Below are 26,003 nucleotides of genomic sequence, written 5' to 3' on the forward strand. Positions count from 1 at the left end.
ACCTCGGTCAATGTGACTTCCATTCAACAGTGAGTTTAACATTGCTCAGCTATTGGTCAAAATGCAATATCGGTGAGTACACTGATGAGTTTAACTCTATCCCAAATAAGGCCCGCAACAATAAGTGGTATAGGTTAATGCTGAATAAATGTTTTTTTATTTTTATTGGAGATTAGTTGGTGTTGATAAATATGTTATTATTTACTTTATATTTAATGAGTGAAATTATATTTGATTGCCCAGTTTAGAAAAAATATATAGCTTAAAGGGGCTAACAATTTTGACCTTAACATGGTGTTAAGTTGTCTCGACCCTGTTTACAGACGCTTTATGAACAAAACAAAAATCACATATTTTTAAATAAAAATAAAAAACTGCGATAATAGGCGTAAACCAGGTTCAAAATATTGCATTGACATCTATTGGTAACTATACGAAGCTTTGCGTCTCCATTTCACGCCTAAAGCAAACCATTGAAAGCAATGGAATTCCTCTTGAGTTGGTATAGTGACGCCAGGGGGCACCTTCGGCGTCCTTATATTGAGGTGCAAGGTGCGTGACCATACTTCAGTTTTTGACGCCTTCGGGGTGAGAATTAGTTGGACTTTAAGACCCAGCGGACACCCTGGTTTTGGTCATTCTAAACTCCCTTAGTCAAAGTTTGTCATCAAAATTGTTTAGTATTATTAATATTATATTGTTATCACCTGCAGAACTGTCAAGCATTTGTGCCACCAAAATGTGTTTCATGCACAAAAGACCCACAGTGGCTTCTTCTATCCCAGAAAACTCCATTTTCCTTTTGATATCTGGTGCCAGTTTATAAGAAAATGATAATTTTGTTCTCTTTAGCTGCTTTTGCACAGTGATACCAGTAAATATCCGAGATTACCAGAACGACATTAGCAGTAAATTCAAATATGTGCTGTTCACACAGGCAAGGACGTTTTGGAATTTTCAAGGAAAGTACCATCCACACATCAATTCCAAAATACAGGTAAATTCTAACATCGTTAACGAGAAATGAGCTCTAAACGGCTGCGCTTGTATTTGTAAACCAAAAATAGACCGGGCTTTTGGTTGAGGCTTCACTTTTATTAAAAAAGTTAGCATTTGTAGCTGCTTTCGTCTTAAAGACATCAGAAGGCAGAAGCGCTAACTGCAGCTAATAACAGCTTTGTTTACACATTTATTACAATCTACATTCCAAATTCTGTGGATGGATAAGCATTTTGAACAACTTCGATAAAAACATATAGAAGAACACTTTCGCATGTCGTGGCGTAGGCTGTATTTATTTATGTGGAGGACTCCTGTAGCTGCTTTATTTGCAAATGTTTTATTCAATATTACAGTTTTGCGCATATGTTTTAATTATCTTTGAAGGGAATCATAGCTATTGTGTTTTTTAGGTTTTTCCAATGCTATATAAAATACTACTTTGACCCACAAAAACTGACATAAAGTGGCAAATTAACCCATTTATCAACTTTTAGAAAGGAGGTGAAAACGTTTCCGATATCTTTGTGGTTGCCGTCAAAGGGTGAGCATTCAAAGTCCAAGATACTCAGATGCACATTCACGTGTCAAAAAGACAAACATTGGCCGATTACGTAACAAACGATAAACCATTAAGGGAGTGTGCATGACGTCAGAACCATTTACCTACTGGATTAGATTGATGAAACCAAACTAAGTGGATCTAAATGTCTTCATACTAAGAATCTGGTAACTTTCTGTGATGTATGACTCAAGTTAAACCAAACAGACTAGAGGGCCGTTTAGAAAACTACAGAGCCACACACACACACACTCTTTAAGCAAGAGCAAAGTGCCAAAAATCAGTGCGAGTTGGTGTGAGGGCAATGATTGGTTGGTCAAGGGGGAGTAGAAACCTCAGAGAATAGTTGCTTTATAAAGAAAACAGAAAGAAAGAGGCAAAGAGAGGGGATTACAGACCTCAACATACCTTCTGCCTTGGTAATGTATACATTTACCACTTATATAACAGGTAATCAACCATTGAACTACAATTCCTAGTTGGAAAACAACCAACAATCTCCAATTCATCTTGGCTTCTGCCTGTATGTAGCCACAAAAATAAAAATAGGGTCATATTTTTGGAAAGGACAACCAAAAGGGGTGTGTGCTTTGGTTGCGAGGGCAGACCCTTAAACCATATTGTGCAAATGTTTACAAAACGCTGAGCCAACTCAACGCAAACTCAACATTCTCACAACATTCGGAGGTAACATTCAGACTATTCCAGTACAGGGTGTAGCCGGTCTCCAGCACTAAACCTGACATGATAAATCAGATGAGTACATGTTCTAGTCTTTGCTAATATGAACAAATAAACTGTACAGACAATTAATTTGGGTTTGTGAGTACTGAGATATGATAAATGAGTGCTGACTGGATTTGTTTGTAATGAACAAAAATAAATATATGTGAAAATGGCACTAAATAAGGAAAAAGAAAAATTGCATCGCAAGTTTGAAAGAATAGTTATGCTACTTTTAATTTTGTTGCTTCGTCTGAATATCAACATGGCATTTTTTGAGATTAAAGGTCATGTTCACATGTACATGGGTATTTTTATAAAGAATTTTGTTTTAAAAGGTATTTTTACAACTTTTGTTTAATAAAAAAAAATCTCTGTCCACATGAAAAACGCAAAATCGCACTTTGATGATGGGCATGTTGAACCAACAGGTGGCGATAATGACATTTTTATACTGAGTTTACATCAAACGGTGTATTAAGTACATTTTGTGAGTAAATTACATTCTGGTCAATCCAAACGTGAGTACAGAGGTGGATTACCGTCCGATGGTTAAACAAGTCAGAATACGCGACTGCATTCACATTTTCCGTGTTTGGTCGCTGACATTATGAGGCTAAAACCATGGTTATAGCCTTCACTTGACCACACTGTAGCAGGAATTTTGGAAAATCTTCACCCTGGCCGGAGTTTTCAGTCACCTGACACTGTTTTTCGTGTGGACAAACAGCCAAATACCCGTGTTCGTTTGGACAGGACCAAACTAATTTAGTAGTTTGTGAAATTGTATTATTTATTGCATGTTGAAATAAAGGCAATTAAATATGTAAATATTAATCTGCCGCTACTAAAGAACAAATTTACCATTCCAACTTTTTTATTGGGATTCTGCTGTTCTTTTATTGCTTATTCATTTATTGAACTCAATTGTCCAAATAAAATAGTAAATAGTCAATTTAGCATTTGGTATTAATGACACATAATAAAGAAATACTATTAATAATTACATCTAACGTCATGAAAATATTTTGTAATAATTTAAAGAAGCCTTCTTGTCCCAGTTAGAAAATACAAAACTTTTCTTTTCTTTTTTCGGTGTGTGTAGGTATGGGACAAACACAAAACTGATGATGATCGGGGTGCGTGTGTGTGTGTGGTACAACCACATAACTTTACATTTTGTCTGAAAGAAACTAAATAAACAAAATGTTTTTATTTCCTATGATTGATTATTTATCCAGTGAGGACTTGTTCATACTTTTATCAGCAGCAGGGTGGATTACTGTAACAGCCTCCTCACTGGCCAAAAAGACAAATCAAGACACTTGCAGCTCATCCATAACGCTACGTTCAGGATTCTGACCAGAACCAGAAAATCAGAGCACATTACACCTGGTCTTTACACTGGCTCCCAGTTACATTCACAATAGATTTTAGGTATTATTGCTTGTCTATAAATCACTAAATGGCCTGGGATTGCAGTACATTACAGATATGCTCACTGTATACGAACCAAATAGATCACTCAGATCTTTAGGATCATATAAACTAGAAATTCCAAGGGTTCAGTCAAAGCAAGGCGAAATCAAGACTGTAAACACATCTGTTTAGCTGTGCCTTTACTGAATGAGCACTGTGCTACGTCCCACAGATCGCACTATTATGTCTTTCTTTTCTATTTTTTTTCTTTTATAACCTGTTTAACACATTTTAATCTGTTTAATTCATTTTATTCTACATTGTTTTTATTTTCTTGTTTCTTTTATTCCCGTTTATGTAAAGCACTTTAAATGGTGTATGAAATGATTGTTGATGCATCTTGATGTAAATATAAATGTGTTATAATTTATATGCACATTTTTATTTTCCCCAAGCAATTTATCCATTCCATGCTGCTACTAAACAATATTGTCATGCATCCCATGATATAGTACATCAATGTAATTCAAATCTTTCAAGAACTATTTTTAAAAAGCACTTACACGCCACTTACAATATGCATAAGATTTTAAGTCTACACGCATACCTGAGGCAGTGAAGGGGTCCCGGAGGGGCCACACGGGCCACGCTGGCTCCATTAACAGTGCTCAGATGCACCTCAGAGATGCAGAGCGTTATTGAGGAAGACTGAAGCCTCGTCTTCACCACCTCTAATGGACATGTCAGGATCGCACCCACCGTGCCTCCACATCTGAGAAAGGAAAGCAGACAAACAGTGAAGAACAGTGAGAGGATATCATGTTTTTTGTACATGCAAAGCTCTCCCACCAATTATGACCGCACAATATATCGCTTCAACATCGATATCACAATGTGTGCAAGCACAATAGACACATAGCACCACATGCAATGTTAGGATTTGGTCAACACCGGCCAAAACACATGAGATTTTATATTTATACTTTATTTTTAGGAGAGTTTATCATGTGCATGTGTTTTCAACCTCAAACCATTATGCAATTATTAGGGTTCTTACACTTTTTCCAACTTTAAATTCCAGCACTTTTCAAGCACTTTCAAGGTACATTTGTATGCTTTTCCGCACCTAATAACCACGGTTAAATACGTTTATTTATATTGTATGTACTTTTTCACATTTCAATCTATTGTGCTATTTTAAAAAACGAAAAATTGTTGAGCACTTTAGAGCATGGATTTATTGGGATAGTTCACCCAAAAAAAGATTAAAAAATAAATGTAAAAAAAGTTTAGTTATTGGATGAAGTATACTTTTAAGTTTGGTCTCTTTCTACAAAAGTTGATATCTCAAGAAATGAGCTTACAGTCAGATTTTGTTTGGGTGTAGTAGCAACCTTTCATGACCAGTCGTTCATGATATTCATGATTCATGTGCATTGCTATTTTTTCTTTACAGTCATTGGATTGTCGTTTCAGGTTTAAAAATATGTCTATAAAAATCTGACTTATAAAATTAAGTTGTCTTAAATTTCAGACGTTTAATAATCAGGTTAAGAAATACAAATTCAAAACATTTCTAATAGGACATAATCAGTATTATTAACTCAAAATTTTTAATAATTTAATTTAACACAATTCAAATTCAGATTATTTCGGCTTATTATTAGCTCCACAAATGCGCGCATTCGGTAAACATTTTGCAATGAAAACTGGTCGCACGACAACAATTTATGCACTCGCACAAATGCTCCCAAATATATTTGGGATCACATATTATAAATGTAGGTCACATAGACAAAATTAAAACATGTATATTGAGGTCACATAGACAAAATAGTGCTTGTATGCAACCAAAACAGTCACGATTTCAAGCCCTGCAAATTCAAGCAGGTTCAAGCACTTTGTCCAAAATTCAAGCACTTTTCTAACCTTGAAAACACTATATTAAAAATCAAGAATTTTCCAGGATTTCCAGCACCTGTAAGAATCCTGAATTATGAGTGTTCCTCACACTGGTAAGTGGGCTTGACAGTAGAAATCCCACTTTCATCTCTTTCTAGTGCACATTTGGACCAGACACTTTCTTATATTCACTCTGTATCTGTAGAAAAACATTGTGAATCTTTGAGCACAAGTGAGTGGGCTTGACAAACCACCTGTAGAAAAACTCTTCTCTCTATATGCACCACACACTTTACTTAAACTCCATCTTACAACTCAATAAGAAACACTATGTTTACCTGTGAATGTATTTAATTCAATTTATCTTTATTTCTGTAGCGCTTTTACGATGTAGATCGTGTCAAAGCAGCTTAACGTTAAAGTTCTAGTAAATTGAAACTGTCAATCCAAATTTCAGAGTTAAAGCTCAATTTAGTTCAGCTCAGTGTGGTTTAATTTTTACTGCTGAGAGCCCAAACACTGAAGAGCAAATCCATCGATGAGCAGCTCCACAAGTCCCAAAGCAAACAAGCCAGTGGTGAGGAACAAACTTCACCAATAGACAAAAGTGAAAGAAAAAACCTCGAGGGAAACCAGGCTCAGCTGAGCACGACCATTTCTCCTCTGGCCGAACTTCTTGCACAGAGCTGTAGTCTAGGCACTGGAGGCTGGAGAACAGAGGTGGGACCAAGTCATTGTTTGGCAAGTCACAAGTAAGTCTCAATTCATTGCCCTCAAGTCTCGAGTCAAGTCCCGAGTCAAGACAGGCAAGTCCCGAGTCAAGTCCCAAGTCAAAGGCAACAAGTCTCAAGTCAAGTCCAAAGTCCTATAGTTTGATTTTCGAGTCTTTTCGAGTCTTTTTAACAGAAAAATAAAATTTAAACAGATTATGTATGGCTGTAAGATCTGTATTTAATAAACAAACCTTTTTTTAATGAAAGAACATTGCTTAGATATATAAAGATACAAATGTAATTTTCTGAAAAAGTGCTAAACAGTGCTGCGTCTCGTCTACACAGCATATTGCACAAGAATGAGTTCCACCAAAAAAAGAGTCCATTTTGCCTCTCATCCCACAGAAATTGCAGGTCTACTGCTGTCTAGTTCATTAAGTTTAGTTGTGCTATGTTATGTCTTCAGTGATCAACTTGTGATTAACTAAAACTACATAAACAACCTCAATGTGGCAGCAGTAGACCAACAACTCCTGTATGCTGCAAAGTAAAATTGAGTGAAATTGGTATTTTGTCAATTGAATCTCGTGTGTGCTGAAGAGACGGAGATGCAAATCTGTCTAGCAGCAATGTAAAATGGTAGCACATATTCTAAATGAAGTAGGCTACTTCATACAAACAATAACATTGTTTTCTTCACATAACAATGAAGAACTTTGCTCTCTACCTTGTGTGATGCTCGTGCACCGATTTCCTCTGTGGACAAAACTGCTTGCGAGTTCTCAAATATACGCTGCTCACGTGCAAATTTTCTCCCTCTCAAATATGCACTGCTAATGCACACATTTTCCTGCGCGCTCTCAGAGATTATATATAGAATTTGTGTCTTGTGTTTCCTCTTCCTTTTGTGCTTTTTGATATGATTTATATTGAGGCACTATTTATTAACAAAAACCAAAATACTAAAATAGACTTACATATTAAATTTTTAATCTAATAAACCATAACATTTTGGCTGTATGTTATATGATGAGATATTTCCAGTTTCAAACACTTAAAGACACAGAGAATAGAGGTTGGATGTAAAGAATGCATTTTGTTTTACAAACATTTATTAAACATCCAAAAGGTTCACTATACTAATCAAATAAAAAACATTTAAACAAAAAATATAACTAACGCAAGCAGAAATGTAACTGTGATAAAAATAAGGAAAAACTTGATTAGGTATTATAGCCTACTGTACTATTCACTCTTTAAATAAATCTCATTATCAATCCCATTTTATCATGGCAACTAAAATAAAGTGAACTAGTCTCTGCTGTCTTCCACATTATTGATGAGATTGTGGAGGACATTTTCCATGTCATCCTCTTCATTTTGAGGAAAAGCTGTTCCACAGGGCTACTGAACACATCTATTGGCATGGGCAGGGTTTTGTACAGTACTATAGTAAAGTACTTTAATTAATCTGTTGGGGTAATATTATAGTTGCTATGGTAACACAAGTGTAATATAAACAAATGACCCAGTGCTGTAGTTTTTTTTTTTACAGTATTGGGTATATTATACTACAATTCACCACACTTTACTGTAGTAAAACTACACTCTGTATTTCATTTTATTAGTTCACTATTCTTAATACTACAGTATGCTGAAGCATTCATTAACAACTTGTAAATAATACTAGGCTTAAACATAGGCAGTATACCTAACTCTCAAAAACACTAGTATTTATTATAGAATTTACCTTAACCTCATAGTTTTTCGTGTATTGTTACTAAATAGTTTAGCAATATATAAACCATATCAACATTCTGGAATAATCAATTTATCAGGAGGATCTCTGGAGAGCAAAAGCAGGAAAATTATGAAGCGCCAGTGTGGACAAAACTCAAGCAAACGCAGAGAGACTGAATACGCGCGTGAGAGACCAGCAAATCAGATTGAAGTACCTGCCCACTGGTGAAAGTAATGTCAGAGCCAATCAGATTTTTCTTTCTTTTCATAAAGAACGGGGTTCGAATCCCACTTAGGCACTTGTAAACAATCATTTTAGAACATTTTGTCAAAAATCCCTACTAAAAAAAACAGCTTAAACCAGCCTAGGCTGGTTGGCTGGTTTTAGAGGGGTTTTGGCCATTTCGAGGCTGGTTTTACAGCCATTTCCAGCCTGGTCTTAGCTGGTCAGGCTGGGAGATGACCAGCTAAAACCAGCTATGTCCAGCTTAAACCAGGCTGGTCAAGCTGGTTTTAGCTGGATTTTGCTGGTCAGTTTCCAGCCTGACCAGCTAAGACCAGGCTGGAAATGGCTGGAAACCAGCCTGGAAATGACCAAAACCCCTCTAAAACCAGCCTGGTCGACCAGCTAAAACCAGCTTACCAGCCTAGGCTGGCTGTAGCTGGATTTTTCTGCAGGGATATTGTTATGTTTAACCATTTATAAGAGCCACAAAGTATCTAAAACTTGTTTTCATGTTTGAATAGCCAATAAATGTGCTAAATAAATTAAAATAGAAATACCCACAGTGAAACAGTTATATAAATTTAAATATTAGTTTAAATACATTCATAGTGGTTTTAAATATCTTTTAATATGTAAAGTAGAGAAGTTCACATTCAACAAACTGAATAAAACAAGTCTTCGTTTTTTAGTTTATTTAAAAACAATTACAAATGGAGTAATTCAACTCACAATTAAATGATCTCATTGAGTGATGGAATAAAAAGGTAAAACTTTAATTGAATGATCAGTCAAGTGTTTCCAAATGAAATCTGTTAAAATAAGAGTCCTACAAAACAGGAACAAAGACACTCATGAAACAAAATGTGATTGTTAATTGTATTTTTTATTAGATGGTTGGTTTTAAGTACTTTAAAAATAGTAGATAATCCTTAAATATAGAGGGAGAAATACAGAAAAACAAACAAACAGAAATTCAACAATATATATGCATTACATTACAATCTCGCAATAAAAAATTTAATTAAAAACCATATAGAGGACTAAAATATTGCTAAGAGGCATAACATCAACAATAATAAAAATACCGTTAAGGTTTTAAATACTAAATAAAATTAATAGTATTAATCCAAAATATGAAAAATGTAACACTTTACAATAAGGTTGTATTAATTAATTAAGTTTATGCATGTACTAATGTGAACAAACAATGCAGTGCAGTTCATTACAGTATTCATTATTTTATGCTTTAATTAATGGAAATAAAATTATTGGTTAAATCTTGTTAACTCACAGCGCATTAACATTAATGTTAACAAGCATAACTTTAAATTGTAATAATGCAATAGTAAATGTTAAACTATAATTAATATAGGTTTAGAAGTATAGTTCATTATTAGTTCATGTTAGTACATAGATTAACTAAAGAAACCTTATTGCAAAATGTCACCAGAAAATAACAAAAAACTTTTTTTTTTTTTTTTTTTTTTTTTTTTACAGTTTTAAGAGCTTTAAAAATAAATTATATATCTAGTTATTATGGCATGTAATTAATGTTACTACTAATTAAATAGTTAGAAAATACTGTCAGAGGATGTGCAAAACACAAAGATAAAACATAATATGCGCATTGACACAAACCACCAAATGCAAAAACATAAATTAAAGCCATGTTCATTCATAATTATATGATATAAATCAAGAGAGGGTAAATTTGGTTTAAAAAAAACTGAAGTTCATTGACTTATACACAACAGTAAAACAATGCTTTTGCACAACAGTAACACATTGCGAGTAGTAAAGTCTCTTACCTTTGACAGATGTTGTAAATCCGCTGATAAAAACAAAAGGAGCAGATCGCGGATGTGTTTATTTCACTCTCCGAGTCAGAAGGAAAATGGCATCTTCAAATTTCCCGCTGGTGCAAAAACACGGAAGTGCGCCACAAAGCGCTAGTGGTCGAAAGTATGCGTGCATGCTCTCTGTCACACACGCACACACATGCAGAGATAGAGCGTTCTGTGTCAACATACTTTTTATCTTTGGGCTTTTTATAGAAATTAGCAAGTCTTTACAAGTCAATAGGCACAAGTCCAAGTGAAAGTCCGAGTCATTTATGTTCAAGTCCAAGTCGAGTTGCAAGTCTTTTGATATTTTGTCAAGTCGAGTCTGAAGTCATCAAATTCATGACTCGAGTCTGACTCGAGTCCAAGTCACATGACTCGAGTCCACACCTCTGCTGGAGAACGCTAGACGCCGATCGTGAGGAAACTGAATGCACCAAAAATCAAGTTGTGCTACTTACATTTTCAACCTTAAATACATGTTTTGTATAGTATGTCTACATCTATGTGTATAGTTAAAGCCCTCGCACCTCACACCTCTGAAAAAAATTTAACTACACGTCACAATGACGCATAGCGCAAGCTCTGTGATTAGTCAGCTTGGTAGTAGGCATGGGAAGAAAACCGTTTAAAGTATTCCACGATTTGGAAAAGTCAAGGTTTTAAAATTTTCTGCAATACCATTCCATTATAGCTCCATTATAAGTGTTTTTGACTAGTTTGTTTGTTTGTTATATGTATATATTATATGCAATGTAAAAAATTTTCAATATCGAGCAGCCCTGTCAGCAACGGTCCAAAGTTTGACCTCTCAATGTGGGGCAGTCATCTGGGTCAGTCATGCTACGACTCCTTATCTGAAAGCCACATGTGTACGATTTTTTATTTACGTTTATTTGTTTTGTTTTTAGGACAACAATATCTCCAGCAGAAAAGATGCTGTTTTAAATTAAATTTACATTTAAACAATTCAAGACCATAGAAGTCAATAAATCATTTAGTCTGGCACGTTTACTGCTCCAAAATATTTGAAATGTTTCTCAAAATAAAATATACTGCGTTTAAAAGGTATACAAGTTTTTGTTTTTTACCCAGACATTTAAAAATAATATATTTGACCCTGAAACCGTGATATTTTATCCAAGTCTATCATACCGTCAGAATCTTATATTGGCCCATGCCTACTTAATAGCGCCAACGAGTGTAGGCGGGACTAGAGCCACGCGAACTCATTGGAGCGAGTGTTTACAAGTGTCGAGTCCTGTGAATGAGCTCCGGATGGAAACTTTTGCTTCGTGTTTACCTTATGATTTAAGTTGTTGCACATCCGCCGATTTCCGCTTCAAACTGATCGAGTTTAAGCTACTTGTACATTAAGGTAGCGTTCAGAAAAAAACAAAACATCAACGAAAAAACTCGACACAGAGGAACATAAAAACCTACTGCCAGCTAGTGTTTCGGAAGTGTTATTGCAGAGCAACACAAACAGCGCCCAGAAGTATAAATGCATAGCAACATGCAAGGGGTCACACCGATCACTTGACACTAAAGTATAAACCAGCCGTAACTATTTATAGTATGTGTATAGCTGGATTACCGCTCCAGTCTGAATAGATTTAAAACATGTCCACTGTTGTTTATATTTATAATTATTTAAATGATAATTACTCATGTTGCACACGGTCCTGCGAGACCCGACATTTCGCTCCAAATTAGGTCCAAGCATATATCAGAAAGACAATAAAGCTCAACTAGACTTGACTAAAAGCCTGTAACTGTGGCAGCATTTTGAGAGTTTAAAGCATTCAGGCACGAGAAATTGTACCATTTGTAACTATATAATAATGATTACATTTATTGAATTATTTATATTATAAATAACATGCTTTGTAATTTTATATTTTTATATATCTGTATACTTTTAAGACTTGCCAGAAAATCATAAAGCATTTCTCATTTCACTTGAATATTTGCTCCATTATAAGTGTTTTTGATTAGTTTGTTTGTTATATGTATATATTATATGCAATGTAAAGTTTTTCCAATATCGTGCAGCCCTGTCAGCAATGGTCCAAAGTTTGACCTCTCAATGTGGGGCAGTCATGTGGGTCAGTCATGCTACGACTCCTTATCTGAAAGCCACATGTGTGGAGTTGAACCTCACAACACAGATTTAGATCGTGGGTGATAGAGTTTCAGCTCTAACGTGAAAGGTGAGTTGTTGTTAATCATCTCCAACAGTCGCACTCGTGCTGGAAGATGTGGGTCAGCAAACACAGAAACCCAAAGCCATGCCTCACGTGCCGGGAAAAACCTGATAGGAGTGTTTTCCAATGGAAAAACAGCATTGGCTTGAGGTGAGATGCATATTATATGACAAATCTACAATGGCAGATATGCTTTTGGGGAACATAATTGATTATTGTGACTAGGGTTGTAACAATATACCGGTATGACGGTTTACCACGATTTGAACGTGCACGATTATCATACCATGAACAATTGCATATCAACGGTTTTAACCCTTAAAGACCGAGACAGCCGCCCGCGGCTAAAAATAAGCATTGCTCTTAAATGTTTAATAACTTTTGATCCGCTGATCCGATTCATACAATTCAAAGATTGGCATAAAGAAGAGAATCTCAGCTTTCCAGTGCTGTATCACATAACATTCGCGGATTTCAGAGGCTCCGGAATCAGTGCGGTTACGTCATCAACATTTGACAACGCTGATTTGACAAAGAAACGTTCGTCACTGTGTCTCCGGACAAACCAGACATCATACATTGATGCATTGTCCCTCCTCCATGCCCAGATTGGTTCAAACTCGCTATATCACAACCAATAAGCATAGGTTTCACTTTTGTTTGTGGACCAACACTGAGCTTTTTGAACAACACGGAATGAGAGATAGGCATACATTTCTGCGCGGCTAAATAAAACGCAAAAAAAAAAAAAGTTTTGCATGAAATAATTCTCATACTAAGTACTTTTGCATGCACAGCAGCACAGAAACATGACAAAACAGTGACACAGCAAAGACGAACTGCTGCTCTTGCTGTTTTCAAAAGACACAAATGAAGGTGCAGCTGTTTGTCTGCATTGCAGACAACCATATCCATATCCACAGACAACCATATCCATGCTGGCACATAAAACCTGAGGATGTTCCATATTGAATCTAGTTTCGTTATGTAACTATTTATAGGATAGTAAATATTTATATCTATTTTTTACTGAGGATTTGCACCATGTTTATTTGGACTTTGACACATTATTTATTATTTTCTTATTTTTTTATTTGTTCATTGTACAAGTGGACACATTCTCTCACCTCAGCGGTCAAGATTAAGTCCTGAAAATCTCAACATGCTTACATTTCTTCATCACAACCTAGACTGAAAAAAACAACGCTTTAAATACATGTTTACAGCCATAAACTTGGTATTGCACTTTTGGTCTCCCATTTATCCTGCTTATAAGGAAGGACAGTTTAAGTTTATTTTTGTCTAATCTTAAAAGACCCTGCTTGTTTATTCCTTCTAATTTAATTTATTAAACTTTTTATAAAAGACTTCTATAGTTCTATTAAAATGGTTCTTTCAAAAGTTTGTTGAAATAAAACCTTTGTTCAGTCAGAAAACGTGTTCTTATTCTTTTCAGGGTCTTTGCTATGAGAATTACTATTTAATACCGTATACCGCGAAACCGTCAAACCGTGGTATTGTTTTAGACGATTATCATACCGTAAAAAATTCATACCGTTACAACCCTAATTGTGACAGGCCTATTAATATTTACAAGTTTTCAGACTTCTCTAACATATCTTATTTTGTTTTCAAGAGAAAGAGGAAAGTAAAGTAGGAATGAAACAAGTGAAGGGAGAGTAAATCATTACAGAATTACCATTGTGAGGCAAACTAGCCTTTTAAAATCATATGAGTACTTTTATCATAATACTATGGAAATAAAAGCTAGTAATAACATGAGAAGATGAGACAAAAATAAATCAAAAGCCAATATTTAATGAGTTCAGTTAGACCAGGGGTGTCCAAACTCGGTCCTGAAAAAGTTTAGTTCCTACCCCACTCAGACACACCTAAGCTAGCTAATCAAGCTCTTACTAGGCTTTCTAGAAACATTCTTGCAGTTATGTTGAGGCAAGTTGGAGCTAATGCCTCGTGTTTCCACTGACTGGTACAGTACAGTACGGTTCGGGTCGGTACGGGTCACCTTTATCAGGCTTGCGTTTCCACCACAAAGGGTACCTTTTAGGTGGGCGTGGTGTACGACATGAAGTTTAAGTTGACGTCATGCTCGCTCGAATAAATGTCTACAGTAAAGCTGTCTCTTACATATCATATGAGAAGCACTTCTCACAAAACAGATGCTTTATACACATAAATGCTTGTTTATAAATGTTTATTACTAACTTTTCTATGGACAGGAGTTGATTATAACTGCAGATCAATGACAGTGCAAAATAGGCTACTGTCACGTCTGCAATTATATAAAATAAATACATAAATGCAACATATATGAACACATACCGCCCCTTACGGTCTCTGATATATTATTAATTACAGAAAAACCACACACATCATACATTTAGGACTAATTTAAGTTCAAAAACACACGCAATATAGCCCACAGTCAGCGCAAACCTCTCATCTCTGTCTGTAATCTTCACCAGCACATGCAAACTCTGTTAGAGAGTCTTTGTCATTCCCAGTTCATAATAGTCCAAAAGGCAAAGATAAACATGGCAGTTTGTTCATGATTCAGGTTGTTGAACACTTTTGCTCCTGTGTTTTGCTTTGTTTATAATTTTTTACCGCGCTTTACTCTCGCGCTTGTCCTTTTCTTTCTGAATGGATCAGATGACGAAGACACTTCAACAATCACGCACACGTTATTATCATCAGCTCAAGAAGTTCGTTATATCAAATATAGATGTGATCGCATGCTCCCGGTAGAAAGTGAATACCGCTCACACTTTTAGACGGGCTCGTAAAGCAACAACAGGACACGGCAGATTTTGTTCTTCTTTGCACTGTGTCTGTTCATCAAGACGTCGACACGGTTTGTTTGAGCTCGGGTCATCCATGGCTCTTTATTTTATGCATATAGTATGTCCATGTAATCTGTCGGCTATGTATTAATACATGGTGGATCCTTTGTTTACATTCTGTCTAGCTCCACAAGCTTGTGACGTATCTCGGTAACCAATCAGCGTTCGGCTGCGCATGTAGCTCCACCTTTTGGTACCTTTTCGAAAGGGTCCAGAAAAAGTGGTACGGTATGGTTTGGTTCTAGTATTGAGAGTGGAAACGGCCATAAAAGCGTACCAAACTGTACCGTACCACTCTGTGGAAACGGGCCATAAAATCTGCAGGACACCAGCCTTATAGGATTGAGCTGGACATCCCTGAGTTACACAGAGAGTTAATGAAGAGCCAATCAATAGTTCCATTTAAAACGCAGATCTGGTTTATGTGAGGACAGTAAGGGTGTCACGATCCTCCAAATGCTCGATTCGATTACATTTTCGATTCTAAAGTCACGATTCGATTTGATTTTCGATTATGAATAATTAATTAATTAATGACCAATTAATTATTTGTAGCCTACCGTTTAAACTACCTGACCTGCATGGTCTTTGTTTTAGCCATAAACAAATCATACAGTAAATGAATAAAGGCAAGTTACACACATAATTACCACCTGTCAATCACTTTTTTCTGCGGGACTCGTGAATAGGCAGTGATCTGTGTCGTTATAATGGCGTCGGAAAAAAAGACGCACAGCCAACAGGAATCAGCCAACAGTATCTGAGGTGTTCGCTAAAATGACTTAGTACAAGTGAGTGAAAGATTGAAGCAGTCCTCTGACTGCCTGGACCTGCTGTCTCGAGCGCATGGCTGTGTGTGCGTCTGTGTCTGTGTGGTCACGTGATGTGCATTTTCAGAGGTAGAGAGGAAGGAGGGCTGCTCAGAAATGCTACACGCCACTGTGGATGTCAAATCGTTGTCGTTCTAAAATGCCATTTAAAAACAAAGACAGTGTAAACAGGGCCTGAGTGTGTACTTTTCGCGAGCGGATTTGCAACGGGGGCGGGCGGAGGATCGCGATGCTGGTGTTGTCTATCGGACGAACCGTACGTAATATGTACATAGCAGAGCTTACAAAACTGTGTTTTTTTTTTTGTCGACAACACGAACATTGTTAACATAACTCACTGGAAATCCAAAATGCTTCCACACCAGCGACTTCATTGAAAGAGGAGAGGGTTTAAGTTCTGTCGACGGGTCTCCTGCTTCTGCAGTTTAACAAGCACTTCAACAAGCCTGTTTTTTCCCGCTTGGCAAGCCAAGCTGACGTGACATGGGGGCGTGGCAGCATCAACGATTCTATTTTTTGATTCGTTAATCGAAATTGAGCATAAATTTTGATCGATTTCGATTTGACACACCTAGAGGGCAGATATTTTTAGAGCATTGACTACTATCACTATGGGCACAGAATATTATTACAAGGCATGACAAATCGAATTCAGGAAAGCACTCACATTAAATTACTACTTTCCATTTTAATTTTATGTAATTAGGGCTGGGAGATGTGTCAAAATGCAATCTCAATAATTATTTTCCATATTAAACAACAACAATGCATATTTCGATAGAAGTTGTTAATGCTTTCAGATTTAGGAGTACCCCAACAATGCCTAAAGCCACAAAAATAAGATTGTCCATTAAATGGTGTAATATTTTCAGCTGATAAATTTTCTGTGGTCGAAAATTCGGTACATTTCTAACATCAACACACTATTAGATGTCCATTGTTGCACATTTCTGCTGTTTAGTTGGCTTTTAGATCAATAGAGAGTGCAAAAGTCTAGAGCATATAATTGTTTTTGGCATAAATTGTGTGCGCCTTATTAATAGTCAATCAGTATACAGAATCAGTAATTGTGGAGTTCCTCAAGGAACCGTTTTGGGCCCCATCCTGTTAAGTCTGTATATAAATGACCTCCCACAAGTCTGTCCTACTATTAATATTCAGATGTATGCTGATGACACAGTTCTATACTGTATGTGCACACGAAAAACAAACAGCTGGCAGCAAATTATTTAACCGATGCACTAGTTCATGTCTCTGATTGGTTGTGTGAATCATATATTAATTTGAATACAAGTAAAACGGTTTATATGTTCTTCTCACAATCATTGACAGTTACCCATCATCCTGATGTATTTGTTAAAGGAGATAAGCTCAGGGTTGTCTCTGATTTTAAATATTTAGGTCTAATTTTAGATTCACAATTGACATTCCAAAAGCATGCCAAGAAGGTCACTAAAATTGTTCAAATTAAATCAGGCCAACTTCAGGCATATACAACCTTACTTGACTAATAAAGCAGCAAAACTTTTTATGCACTCCATGATTTTTCCTCATATTACATATTGTCTTACTAGTTGGTTTTAAATCAGTTGAATCACTTTATAAACAGGCACTTAAAGTATTTGATCAGAAGTCATTGTAATATAACACAAAAACAATATTTACTGAGCTTTGATAGTATGAAATATTTGGCTGATGCTTGTATGATTTTTACATTTTCTTTTCATTTTAAATGGATGTGCTCCACCTCCATTAGGCAAGTTTGTGACACACAAGAATAATAACAGGGGAGTTTACAGGGGAGGCTGTGCTGTGCAGTTTAGATGTACAACTTTTGTACAATCAGTCTTCTCAGTTAGAGCCAGTCATTTCTGGAACACACTTCCTATGGATTTAAAGGGTGCTACAAATTATTCAACATTTAAATACAGGTTAAAGAAATGGCTAAAAGCAAATCAAGTTTGTAATCATGTGTAATTCGTTTGTCTAAGATTTTAAGAAATTCTTATTGCATGTTTCATCGCTTTGTCATATGTAACTTTACTGTTTTTTGTATGTGTGATGATGTGTTTTTTGATTTTAAGTTGCCTTTTAAAATCTGTGGCTAAAGTCTCCTTTCCACTGCACACAATAAACGACAAGCGACAGACCGGAAGTCATTCATTTCCAATGGAGAGTAGACCGGAAGCTGCGCGGAGTTCCGATCATCTTCGTATGCGGAAAATTCGGATCCGAATTGAGCTGTGGATCCGTTGAAATATCGGAACTCCTGCGACTAGACCGTATGCAGCCGGCCGACTGGATATGATGTATCCCAGTGTTGTTCAAGCAGGTCCATGTGCACGAGATAAGAAATATGACTTTATTTGTTTTTTTTTAATTAGAAAAAATCTATTTATATATATAAAAAACATTTCTATTCATAAATGTAAGTAATAAAGTAATAAAAATATAATGTTTTATGTTGTCTCCACACTCCCTATAATATCTTTAGAAGTCTGAGTTTCTAGTATTCATTCATTCATTCAGAGAATTGCTTTTGCACTCCTTTATTTCGGACACTGCGAGAACAGCTTCTCTCCCATGGTGCACGTCAGAACTGAAAATGTGCGACTGCCACAAGGGGGCGTATTCCGACAGTCGCTTCCAAATGTCGTGTGCAGTGAAAAGGCGGCTTAACTCTGGCTTATTTACAGTTCTGCTGTTTATTAATGAGCATTGTCCCTGTTAAATAAAATAAATTCAAATTAAATTATTGTGATTCGATATAATATCGTTTATCAGCCCAGCTCTATCTGTAATACCTATAACGCTTGGAAATATCTTGATGTTTCTGTCAATATATATTCTGTATACTGTAATGTAAATATATTGGTGGCTGAATTTAAGAGCTCTCAGGATTGTGGTGCTACATTATGCACAGTCATACTCCACAACACGCCATTTATTTTTAGGTATGTTCGATTTTCTGCCTGATTACAAATCAAGTGTCTGTCAGTGATTCATTGACTGAAGGTTGTGTTGAAAGTCAAATCATGAGAGACATTATCAGCCATAAATGACACTGCGACAACTACTGACTCCTGTGTTTCATCAGATTTATACTTCCGGCAAAAGTGCAACTAATTTTGAAATGTGGTGCAATCAACCTTCATTTGCTCTTTGTATAATATAATATTATAATATAGAAATGTATATGTATAAAATGTATAATATATAATGTATAATAATAATAATATAAAAAAAAGAAAATCAATATTTTGTTCCAATATTAAGCTCCGACATTGGACTTGATTATGCTTTAAATCTATTTTTGGAATACTGTAGATTACAGTAATTATATTTTCCTTTTTTTTAATAATTATTTTAATAAGACTTTTAGATTGTAAAGACAACAAACTACCCACAAAATACCATGTATAACTTATTACATATAAATATATATCATTTATAATTAATAACATAAATAGATCTCGAAATTATAAATCTGTGATCCTGCTGGATATTCCAGCTAATTACATAAATCATAATTTAACAAAAACTCAGTTGTTCTCTAAAACCTTAAACGATTGGTGTGGTGGTAATGACAGAAGCATTAAGTACTGTAATTTTGTTATGTAAAATAAAAAAATAAACACACATGCACTCCAATTGAACAGAAAATATTCATAAGAAAAACTGTAAACAGACTTTGCTTCCTTTCAGGACATTAAAGTTACAGATTAAAAAACACCAAACAAAATCCAGCATATAACTTTTTTTAAACTCTTGTTGTAAATTTCTCTGTCTGGCTCACAGCACCAAAACTTTTGTGAAACTATAAGACAAGAAGTTATATAGATTATTTCAATTTATATTCCCACACTATATCACTCTCAAAGAAAATTAGAAAAGAAATAATAAACAAAGAAAGTCAGTTATTTAATAACAACCACAATAAAAAAAACTGAAATTGCATTTACCTAAAAAGAATAACAAAGTAATACATTACAGACTTCTAGTCTATCTTAATCTTAGGGGAAAAAAACACACGTTCACATTAGTTTATGTGTTTTGCTACATTTTTAGGATTAAGATTTTTAACTGCTACCCAACACAAAATAATAATAAGTTTCATAAAAGTTACACAGCCATTACATTTCACATGCACAAAGTGGTAACTTTAGCAGAAGCCTTACAATAGGCTGTTCAGTTGTAAAAGATATTAGGTTTGTGTACGTGTCAAACAAAACTTGAGCAAAAAAAAAAAAAAAAGCTATTTATGTAAGGTTGGTTTTAAATGCATACATTCAGACGTTCTCCTTAATAATATAACTTCAGTAATTAAGTATTCTTTGCAAATTTTGGATAGGGAAATCACATTAGCAGCCAATGACTATCAAAGTGCAACATTGTTTACAAATAATTAATTTCTGCTAATGTTGTTTTGAAATCATGTTTACATGCGATAATCTGAAGATTTTTAACCGTTTACCCAAAGAAACCAAATAATAATAATAATAATAACAACAGTAATAAGTTTTTCTCTATATTTACCCTATATAGTTTACTATGGTACTTTCAATATTCGGATTGTAATCACATGTAAGTATGACTTCAAAACAGTATTAGCACTATTATTTTGACTGTGAATAATGTTGTACTTTGATAGTCATATGATTTCTAATGTAGAATTTGCAAATAATACCTATATTAAGTTATGATATTGGACCTTATGGTATATGATGCGCTACAGTAATTTTATTTATTTTTTATTTTTTTAATAAATCATTTAAGAAGACCATTGTGAGGAAACTAATTAAACGAGCACAAAATGACATCTTATTACAGTTATATATCATTTATAATTAACAACATAAGTAGATCTCGAAATTATAAATCTGTGATCCTGCTGGATATTCCAGCTTATTATGTTAATCATTAGTAAACAAAAGCTCAATTGTTCTCTAAAATCTTAAACGGTTAGTGTGGTGGTGATGACAGAAGCATTAGGTACAGTAATTCTGTTATGTAAAATAAAAATATAAAGTAATAACCCACATGTACTCCAACTGAACAGAAAATATTCATAACAAAAACTGTGAAACAAGCTTTTTCCTTTCAATGCATTAAAGTTAAATCTTAAAAAAGGCAAACAAAATCCAGCATATAACTTTTAAAAACTCTGAATCTCAAAGAAAATAAATATTAAACACAAAAATAATTGTAAGTTATTTAATAACCACAATAAAAAAACTGAAATTGCAATTTCCTAAAACGAACAAAAAAGTTATATATTACAAACGTAATTCTATCTTAATCTTAGAAGAAAACACACACATTCACATTAGTTTTTTAAATGTTTGGTTACTTTTTACGAATAAGATAATTCACATTAGTTTTTTATATGTTTGGTTACTTTTTTCGATTAAGATAAGTGTAAAGATTTTATTAATAAAAGTTACACAGCCGTTATATTTTACATACACACACATTGGTAACATTCGCAGTAGCCTTACAGAAGGTTCTAACATAGCCATTTCAGTTTTAAAATATATTTTGTTTGTGTGTGTGTCAAACAAAACTCAAGGAGTAAAAAAGCTATTGATGTAAAGTTTGTTTTACATTCGTACATTCAGACATTTCACAAAAGTATTCTTTGCAAATTCTACATAGTGAAATCACATTAGCAGAAAATGATTATCAAAAATAGTTCAGTCAAATAAATAGTGCTAATGTTGTTTTGAAGTCACATTTACATGGAATTCAGTCCGAATATTCGAAGTACCATAGTCAACAATATAGGGAGCGTTAGACAAATGGTCATTACTGAGGTAAAGTTGGTTTTATATTCGCACATTAATTCAATGGCAACTTGTGACACACCTTATATTGTTTACCATGATACTTTGAATATTCAGTCTGAAATCATATGTATGACTTCAAAAAAAACATTAGCACTATTTATTTGACTGTAAACAATGTTTTACTTTGATATTCATTGGCTGCTATTATAATTTCACTATTTAAAATTTGCAAATAATATTTTTGTGAAGTTTTATTATAAAGGAAAAAGTCTAAATGTGTGAATAATAAACCAGCTTTACCTTAATATGGTCATTGAGCGAATGTGTGAATATAAAACCAACTTTACCTAAAAAAAAAGTTATACAATAAAATCTTAGGCCTAACTTAATTTTGGAAAACAACACACACATTCACATTACATTTATTTTTGTTGTTTTATTTGTTACTTTTTAGGATTAGGATAGCATCAATATTTTTAATTGTTTGCCCAAAAGAAACCAAATAATAATAAGTTAGTAAGTTTCATAAAAGTTACACGTCATTATATTTTCCCTGTATTGTTTATTAGTATGGAACTTTAAATATTCGGTTTGAAGTTACATCCAAGTATGACCTCCAAACAACATTAGAACTATTTATTTGTGTACAATGTTGTACTTTGATAGTCATTTGGCTGATAATACGATTTCCAATGTAGAATTTGCAAATAATACTTTTCTGAAATCACATTATTATGGAGAAAGTCCGTATGTGTGAATATAAAACCAACTTTAAACAATCTCAATTTTTGTTTGTGTAAGGTTAACGTTACGTGTCAAACAAACTCGAGAAGTAAAAAAGCTCGTCTTAACCTACCCTCCAGCAAACAGATGCACGAGTGTGTCTCTCTGGCTCATCTCGGCTCATGCTCTCTGGGATCAACCGGACTGGGCAGCAGAGTCATAAAAGTCCGTGTGGAGCTCATGCGGGTGGGTGTGAGTCCAACGGCCGCTCCTACACTCAGTGACCGACCTCAGAACGTCTCAACGCGGTTACACCCCCAGCAAACCTCCGCTGATCGATCCGCGGTCGCTTCTTCCACTTTAACTTCTGAAAGCGAGCCTGTGGAGAAGAAGTGACCGAATATCACTGATCTGGGTCAAAATCCAAACTGCAGGTCAGATGGAGTGGGGGTTAAAAGCGTGCACGTTTTCCCCGTTCGCAGTTCATAATCTTCGTGAACATTCACACATTCTCACTCCTGCGACGTAAACGCGGGGCTCACAGTTCACTCTGGCGATGGACCAATCAGAGGGCGAAAAACATAAGCGTCTATTGGTCAATTTCAGTTGACGTCACTAGAGCCCGCCTCCCCCAAACTCCTTTCACGTGATCAGTGCTCTTTTACATACAAGTGAAACGATTTCGTCAGAATCTAATTGTAGCTTTCAACGTTTTACACGTGCGCTTTACTCTGTAAATAGTGGCAAAAAAGGTCATGAAATCAGCGTAAATTTGACATTTTCCACTGTCAAATTTAAACACTTTTCAAGCAATTTACATAAAATTTTCCAGTAGTTTATAAATGTGGCAAATTACATACAACTACATACACTCAGTGGTCACTTTTACCTTCAGAACTGCCTCAATCCATCGTGGCATAGATTCAACAAGGTACTGGAAATATTCATCAGAAATTTTGGTCCATACTGACAGATTTCTCGGCTTCACATCCATGATGCGACTCCCATTCCACCACACCCCAAAGGTGCTCTGTTGGATTGAGTATTGGTGACTGTGGAGGCCATTGAGTACAGTGAACTCATTTTCATGTTCAAGAAACCAGTCTGAGATGATTCGTGCTTTATGGCATGGTGCGTTATCCTCCTGGAAGTAGCGATCAGAAGATGAGTACACTGTGGTCATAAAGGGATGGACATGGTCCACACATCCCAAGTCTCCCGAAGTTCTGGGAGTCTCCCCCGGATATCAAATCATATTTTTCTCCCTGGAAATGACTTTTCCCAACTTGGGATGTCTGTATGGTCAGCAACAATTCTCAGGTAGGCTGTGGTATGACACGATGGTCAATTGATACTAATAGGCCCAAAGTGTGCTAAGAAAATATCCCCCACACCATTACACCACCACCAGCCTGAACCGTTGATACAAGGCAGGATGGATCCATGCTTTCATGTTGTTCATGGCAAATTCTGACCCTATGCAGAAATGAAGACTCATCAGATGAGGCAATGTTTTTCCAGTCTTCTATTTTCCAATTTTGGTGAGCCTGTGTGAATTGTAGCCTCGGTTTCCTGTTCTATGCTGACAGGAGTGGCACCCGGTGTGGTCTTCTGCTGCTGTAGCCCATCCGCCTCAAGGTTGAACTTGCTATTTTAATTATTGTTGCCTTTCTATCAGCTGGAACCAGTCTGGCCATTCTCCTGACGTCTGGCATCAATAAAGCATTTGCGCCCACAGAACTCCCGCTCACTGGGTATTTTCTCTTTTTCCTGACTATTCTCTGTAAACACTAGAGGGTTGTGCATAAAAATCCCAGTAGATCAGCAGTTTCTGAAATACTCAGACCACCCTGTCTGGCACCAACGACCATGCTACGCTCAAAGTCACTTAAATCACCTTTCATCCCCATTCTGATGCTCAGTTTGAACTGCAGTAGATCGTCTTGACCATGACCATGCATTGAATTGCTGACATGTGATTGGCTAATTAGACATTTGCATTAATGAGCAGTTGGACAGGCATACCTAATAAAGTGGCCGGTACGTATATTTCATCACATTATATTTGATACTATTGGAATTAGAAGCCTAACATTGAGTTACTGTGACATTTATTTGTGTTAAATGTGTTATCGTTCATCTTAAATTTCATTCTATAAACTGTAATCTCTATGGTTTTTCATCTCCTCCCACTTTTTTTTCTTTTTGTCCTATCCCTTGATGTAGAGACTCCAGAGATTTAATTTCATGAAAAATATTTAATTTTAAATGAAAGATAATTTTATTTAAAATAGTTAATTATTATTATTACAATATTTAGTACGATTATAGAGGGAACACAATTACTATAAGTAGTTTTATGCAGATTAATTTAAGTATTTTCAAGGATTTCAGCACCTGTATGAACCTATAATTTATAGTTAAATATACAGACACCTCTCACAATAATGGACAGCACTGTTTGATACCATAAAATGTTTTATTTATTTCATTAAATCATTAATTTTAGGTATTTTGGTTATTATATATATATATATATATATATATATATATATATATATATATATATATATATATATATATATATATACACACACATAAATATATATATAAAGTCTATGCCTTTTTATCCTGTACATACAAATGTTATATAGTAAATATATTATCAAAATTATCATCAATAATAAAGTTGTAAAAATAGTAGTAGTAATTGTAATATTAAGTCTAAGTATATCTAGACTCTGCACTGCTCAATCCCAATTTATAAAAAACAATTCTGTAACTCTTTTGTCAGTTTAATAATGTAGCCTAAGTGTTTCTCTTTCTTTTTAGCCTTTCTTTATTTTGATATATAATTATTATTATTATTTTAAAGTTATTATTCCTTAAAAGAAGAAATTAGAAAAGTGTTCTTTAATCAGAATTTCACCTGATTTCAGACCATTGCTTTACTTCTTTTGGCATTTGCAAAGGAGAAAAATGGTGACACGTTCAACATGGAAATTTTAAGCTGTACTTTGAGAGCAAATACAAACTTTGTCCACAAAACACCCTTTTGTTGACACTGTATGTCTTCCAATACAAATTAAAAGCATAGTTTACTGTTTTCCCCAGCTGAAATGGACCACACCTCTTCATAACACACTTATAAGTTTCTTTTGTCTAACATCAGAAGTGTGCTTTAAACACAGAACAGCGATACAGGCCATTTTGAGGGATGTAAACAAAAACAATGGTCCCAACATATTTCTTTTTTTTTTACATGTTTAATTTCTATAGCTTCCGAGAATACAAAAACAGCCAAATATTGATAAACAATGTCATGACAGCCGTTTTAACATGAAGTTATGATTGAATTGCCTCTTGTTACAGTTATGAAATAGATTAATAACAAGCAGGAAATGTTAATGGAAAGATGACTTGACCACATTAAGATAGTCTATGAAGACGAAGTACTCTAGTTATAGT

General features: G+C 35.0%; 1 protein-coding gene and 1 long non-coding RNA gene across 8 annotated transcripts in view; one reads left to right on the forward strand and one right to left on the reverse strand.

The window, feature by feature from the left end:
• slc25a36b (solute carrier family 25 member 36b) overlaps window positions 1-23,055 on the reverse strand; it is a 43,564-nt gene extending 20,509 nt beyond the window's left edge. For 4 of the 7 annotated variants that reach the window (XR_015509941.1, XR_015509940.1, XR_015509942.1 and 1 more), the window contains exons 1-2: window positions 22,669-23,055; window positions 4,311-4,475 (exon numbers count right to left, since the gene is read on the reverse strand). Coding sequence is in view for 2 of the 7 variants with exons in the window: in XM_087284772.1 (XP_087140898.1) it covers window positions 4,311-4,475; window positions 22,669-22,709 (206 nt within the window). In the remaining 5 variants the exon portion in view is untranslated. Of the gene's footprint in view, window positions 1-4,310; window positions 5,611-22,668 lie in introns of those variants that run through there. The other 3 variants (XR_015509939.1, XR_015509938.1, XM_087284771.1) reach the window with 1 other exon arrangement.
• LOC147840703 (uncharacterized) lies at window positions 19,680-22,457 on the forward strand. The gene is made up of 3 exons (XR_015510053.1): window positions 19,680-21,355; window positions 21,405-21,848; window positions 22,172-22,457. It is a non-coding gene; the product is annotated as an uncharacterized LOC147840703 (long non-coding RNA).
• Window positions 23,056-26,003: the final 2,948 nt, after the last annotated feature.

Source organism: Danio rerio, chromosome 15 (assembly GCF_052040795.2).
Source record: "Danio rerio strain M-AB ecotype USA chromosome 15, GRCz13ab, whole genome shotgun sequence".
Taxonomy (NCBI): domain Eukaryota; kingdom Metazoa; phylum Chordata; class Actinopteri; order Cypriniformes; family Danionidae; genus Danio; species Danio rerio.